Source organism: Blennius ocellaris, assembly GCF_963422515.1.
Source record: "Blennius ocellaris genome assembly, chromosome: 21".
NCBI lineage: Eukaryota > Metazoa > Chordata > Actinopteri > Blenniiformes > Blenniidae > Blennius > Blennius ocellaris.
In genome coordinates, this window is record NC_137670.1 from 3937634 (window position 1) to 3943732 (window position 6099).

General features: G+C 38.7%; 1 protein-coding gene across 1 annotated transcript; it reads right to left on the minus strand.

The window, feature by feature from the left end:
• Positions 1 to 1379: 1379 nt before the first annotated feature.
• cd79b (CD79b molecule, immunoglobulin-associated beta) lies at positions 1380 to 4497 on the minus strand (the record flags this gene model as incomplete). Its single annotated transcript, XM_080517808.1, has 5 exons — positions 4404 to 4497; positions 3563 to 3877; positions 3233 to 3351; positions 2327 to 2380; positions 1380 to 1469 (listed from the first exon to the last, which is right to left on the minus strand). Exons 1-5 carry the CDS (start codon positions 4453 to 4455, stop codon positions 1380 to 1382), a joined length of 630 nt encoding a protein of 209 aa, XP_080373934.1. The 5' UTR covers positions 4456 to 4497.
• Between the last annotated feature and the right edge of the window lie 1602 nt (positions 4498 to 6099).

Here is a 6099-nt window from a genome sequence, read left to right on the forward strand (position 1 = left end):
CGTGGTCGTAAGAAGAAGAGTGCAAAGCTCCAAATGTACTTCAAGAGACTGTCACAGCTCGCCCTGAAGAGAAATGTAAGTTGAAGTCAGATTGTGGGTGGACTAACATGTTTTGTGTCATGTGGTGATGATCACTGTGATTTGTTTGTGTGTGTAGGAGTACAGTGCTGAAGCCTGGGAGCTGATCAGGACTGAAATTCAACTTCACCTCATAAGAGCTGACCTGCTGGCTTCATCTCTGATCCCCAACTGAAACCTGCCTGCACATCTCATCAAACTGACTTTGATCCACTATTTATTGACTTATTTATTCATCATATAATAAATTATGTATTTATTTACCGTTTTAAATTCTGCCAAGAAAATTAAAAAAAAGACTTTCTTCAGCAAACTGAATTGAACTGTGTTGAATTCTGATACATAAAACAAACTCATATTCATTAATAACGAACAAGAATAAACAAGGTTTATTGTTTGGGCTTTGTGGAACCGCACACTGGCTGTCATCACTGAGGTTAATGTCAAGCAACAGAGTCATCATGAGATTATGTAAATATTAAATAATAGAAAACACAATGAAGCACCAAAAATGTCATTTTCAGTTTCAGGACAGATTAATTCCGGTCCGGTTGTTTACTAATAAACACAGATTAACGTCTCGTTTCAGCATTTAGGAAAAATGAAGCTGGTGCAAGTTTAGAAAGAAACAATCCCTCCTACAGCAAGCGAAAGACAACTTAACAGTGAGTTAAAGTAAAATAATTACAGAATGAACCGGATCTTTCTTATAAGATTATGGAATCTTTACTTCCAAGTAGTCGATAAATGTACTCACATGGGAGTACAAAGAAATTGATTTATGAGTACAAACAATTGCAAAATGTCAAGCACAAAAAGAAAAGAGTACATTTATTAACTGTTCTAATACAAAATGTTTTCTTTAGACATGTTGAACCGTTTTTTCATGGTTGAGTTTCAAACACGTGTGTCCATGTGTACACACACATTAGTACTAAGTAGTACTAGTAGTAGTAATTAAAAGTGGAATATTTGATAATGAGCAGTGATCATAATTCAACTTACATCAGAGGTTTGTGTCACTAAACTATTCCCTCAACATGAACGCGAAAGAGAAAAAGAGACTGTGACGATCGGGTTGGACTTTATGTGACACAAAATAAATTCCACTTGGTGAATCCAGTGTAAATGAATCGTCCTCATAGAGGTTCAACTGACAAGCGAGGAAGAGAACGCACAGATGTTTCACTTGAAACGGAAATGAAAAAGTCAATTAAAAACAAACAATCAAACAAAGATATCTGAAAAATCCACTCGAGTTCAGTAACAAAATACCAACGCTTGTTGGGTGGTGGTGAGGCTCACTCCCACGGGGCCTCAGCTCCTTCAGCCTGGGCGTAAACAGAGAGTTCCTCATACAGTCCTCCTCCACAAGCCTCGATTTCCAAACCCTAAAAGATGGAGAGGTTACATTCACCTCGCTCTGAGTATAACATTTACTTTAATTAGAATTTTTTTCAAAAATATATAAAAAAAATCCAGTTCAGGCAGATGAGCAGTTTTAATTTGTGTTATTCAAAGACAAAGAGTATATATTGTAAGTATATATTGTTTGCATTAACATATATCTGAAAATATAGTTACATTTTATCATTAAAGAAAGAAAAGCGTACATCCTGGACATGTCACCAGTTATCCAAGGATCCATATTTAAAATGGTGCTATGTTGGAGAAAATCTATCTGTGACCCCACGTTGGAGATGCTGAAACTTTCTGATCCAAAAAGTTTTTTGGTTTTTTTTCCAGCCTGAAAAACCATCTTGCTTTTAACCAGGGGTGTCAAACATAAGGCCTGTGGGCCAAAACCGGTCTGTGAGAAAATGGCAAATTGAAAATACTTGCAATGACACCATCAACCTTTTAGCAGTTTTCTTACGAGTAGCAGACATGAAAGATGAACAACAAAAGACAGCAAACGAGTCTGAAAGCCATGCTGTCAGGGGGATTGATGATTGATTGATACCACATTTTCCCAGTGCAACAGATTTCTGCAACATTTAATTCATTTAAGACAAACATAGATGATCTATTTCCATACATGTATTTCTTTATTAAAAAAAAAAATGGAAGTCAAATTTACAATTATGTCTCCAAACGGAACAATTTTGTTTTGAAGTTCATTGATGCGCGGAGGCACTAGCCTATGTAAAACACGTGCACAGCTGTGTGCTCGGCCTGGCGTGGCAGACAGCTACGAACTGTGATTGACAGGAGTGTCAAACTGCAAAACACAAAAGCGTCTACGAACCTGATAGATGTGATCGGTGTCGGGCTCCTCGTAGAAACTGTCGTTCTTTTCCTGCTGTTGGATGAAACATGGAGGACACGTGAGAAAAGACTTACTCTCATACTGAGAGTACAAAACATCAATAGTACTCAAACGGTGTAACTCCCAAAATGTGAACCAGAAATAACCGGTATAATCATCAGGGATTTGTGTGTATTTCGTTTTTCTCCAAATATGTCAATTACACAAAAACAAGCCAAACTGCTGTTTTAGGATTGAGAATTGCTGTGGTGTGACTCTGGTTAGTAGTTGTGGGTGAATATTGTATGACGAGCACATTAAAATTAAAATTAAAATTAAAAAGAGCCTTTCAGATCACTCAAGGTCACCATTCAAAAGAAAATAAAACAACAGCAGCTCTGCTGCTCAGCCTTATTTGCGCCTTATAAATGTGTCACCATTTGATAAACAGACTTTTAAACTCTTACATTATCATAACATGTTTCCTCATCTTTTGTAATCATTATATATATATATGGTCCTACTCTCAAGATAACAAGTCTGGTTCCTGCAGGGTTTATTTTTTTTATTATCTTTTCTTTGTTATTATTTTTCTGTGTCACGTTTGATACAGAAAAATACATGTGGCTAAACATAAGCCAAGGAACAAAATATTACGTTGTTTCAGTTGACTATCAGTTATTAAAGAAAAGCTTTAAAGTGTGTGGGGATTATTTAATAGAGCCTCTTCAAATTTTTTTAATTTGGGGATTTTTCTGGTTAATTTGGTTAAATGCCAATTTGTAAAAATAAAATTGGACACTGGTCAACTCGGTACGGACGCCAGATGATTACAAAGCGGCAGATGTATTCCACAAGATTTTCATAGCATTTGCTGAAGTGAATTGGGAAATCAGTCTTCCTCACCAGCTTCTGTTTGCGCATGAGAACTGCGGCGAGGCCCACGGCGACCATCAGACCCTGGAGCACGATCAGACCATCCTTCATGTTGGTCCGGTATTCTGCCTGAGTCAGATCAATTGGATCTGTTGGGGGGGGGGGATATGAGCACTTGATAAAAGGGCAGACATGACTACCTTCAATTTGTTTATTTGTTGTCATAGCAAGAAGGTTGAAGGTTCTGGGGATTATGTTGAGTTTGCTAGTCCTTCTGGTCTCGGCTTCAGTGAACCTGGGCTGGATGAAGTGTCACATGAGACGGATGGATAAGAAGCAGATTGTCCCCGGGCCACTTACTTGCAGCTTGAAGGTGACTTCCAGGTCCCGGTGTGCCGTTTATTTTGCAAAAGTACACCGCACTGTCATCCGGTTGCAGGTTAAAGATGACGAGGAAGCCGTTTTGGATCAGATGATTGCTCTGAAAGTGAATCCTCTTGTTTTTCTGCATCAGTGTTCGTTCTTCCCAGGGGACGTCGTATTGACTGGTCTTGTACCACTCTGCCGTTCCGGACACGTCTGGCTCGGAGTCGCAGGTGAAGAACGCAGAGCGGCCGGTTTTCACACCATAGAACCGAGGCCGCTGCTTCACCCGGATGCTGTCGTCCATTGCAACTACGCAGACAACAAGACAATGAGGAAAATGCAAGACACTGGAGCAAATGGTTATGAGTGGCAGCAGCTCCTTTTCTCAGAGGCAAATGAAGAAATTCTGACTTATTTGGACTGGGAAGAAGGTAGAAGATAAGTCTGGTTCTGCAGGTTTCCAATGTACACATCGTACAAGTCTGTCATATGATATTAAAGTTTACAATAATAATGTTTATCTTTCTAACCTCTCAGTGACAGGAAGATGACATTTGCTCATTAACATGACAATAACTGTCTCAAGTAACAACTTCCTCTTTCCGTCCAGATGGGCAGGAAGCAAAAGTCTCAAAATAACATGCAAAAGAATTGTATTCAGTGTGGTTAAAAAGACGGTGAAATCAAGGCTTAATGCACCGGATCGAACTGAAGTACGATTCTCACAGTGTAAGCATGACCTTAATAGGTCCTTCACTACAAATACACAACTTCTTGGCGTCATTTTCATCTTTCGTGCACAAAGTGGAGAGATCACATTAAACTTCACACTTACCCGACAGACTGATCAATGCAAGGCCGCAGCATCCAGCTAACATCCAACGCATGATGACATGTGACAGAAAAGTGTTTGCAGAGGCTGATGAGTGTCCGAGTCTCTCTACTGTGAGGAGGAAGTGCCTGCGTGAGCTATGGCTGTTCTGTTAGTCTGTCGCCACGCAAACTCCCAGCAGGCAAATGAGGGGCTGAGCACAGTGTCACCCACTCAAACAACTGATGAAACTGAAACAGTCAGCGAATGTTAGGAGATTTCAAAAAGCCTGAGTCAAATAATAATAATAATAAAGCCGTAGCAAGATGAAATCACATCTAATGCTCTCTTGCTTCATATGTCAACGAACTTCAACTGTTGTATGTTGTCCAGCAGACAGAAAATTCTTCACCGAGATGCAAAACATATCATATGTCAAAATCACGTTGAAGTAAATCTGGTTTAATGTCTGATGACATGGATACACAAAAAATGGCAAATGCACTTGAAATGTATATCAATAGTGTGTAGTAGTTACCACTCTCTTCTTTCAGAGAGATTGTCCTGTTGTTGGGTAATTCTCTGTGTGGAGTTTAAACGTTCAACAGTTGTTTTATTTAATGTGTAAAATATAGGTGAGGAAGCATTTAATTCATTTATGTCACGAAACCACCGAGAGTTTACATTAAAAGTATATCATTGCGAATTAAAAGTTTTAAAACTTTGGGGGGGCTGAATGCAAAACATCCTGCTATCCTGCTTGCAAAGGATAAGCGGTGGGGGGGAATGGCTGCGCATCAGGCTAAAGACAAAGGTGAATGTCAAAAAGAAAAACAAATGAGAGTTACAGAGTATGTGACTTCATCAATTCTACAAATTTAGAACTGAACCCACAGAGTTTATACTCAGAGAAAAGAAACTCGTAGTAAAAGAATATAACAAAGAAGTTGTGAATCAATAAAGTAATGTGACGTTTTAACCTTGTCTGGCCACTAGAGGCCCTCAGTGTTTAAGTGTGGCTTATCAGACATGGCATTGACCCATTAACTCACATCAAGACTATATTCCTCATAAGATTCATTTTATTCTCACAAGGTAGTTACACTTAATTTTTACAATAACAAAATTATAGAAATGTACAATACAAAGGAAAAAAAGTATATACAGGCAATGGTGATTGTGATTTGAAGCAGTGAATCACCCCTTTTCCTCCAGTAAACACGTAAACAACAGGAGGATGATGTGTTGCCTGACCGACAGAAGAGACTCTGCTCCAGTGATGCAGCAGTGTCTCCGACTCAAAGGCTTTTGGTTTAAACAGGGCTCGAAATAAGAGACAGCCGTTTGTCTAATGTAGAAAACAAACAGAAAAAAAGTGCTTATGATATTCATCTGGATGAGAAGAAAACATTTAATATTCCCACTTCGGGAAACTGTTCAGTCGTGAGCTTAAAATCCTCTCGTCGGTCAAGATTTAAATGTGGAGACAAACTGCTGAGACAGCTTAAAATCCACCGAAGCAATGTGGGAATTGTTTAATTGCCTTTTACTAATCTTTTACACAGTACCATACAGTCGAAGTAAGACATTTTAAATTCAGTTAAGACTTACACAACAGCAAGTGAAGCAAGTTTTCTACACAAGGTCAGAAAAAACCCATAAGCATAAAGTTTCTACCAAAAGAAAAAAATTAAATAAGGGAAATTCTAAATACAGGTGA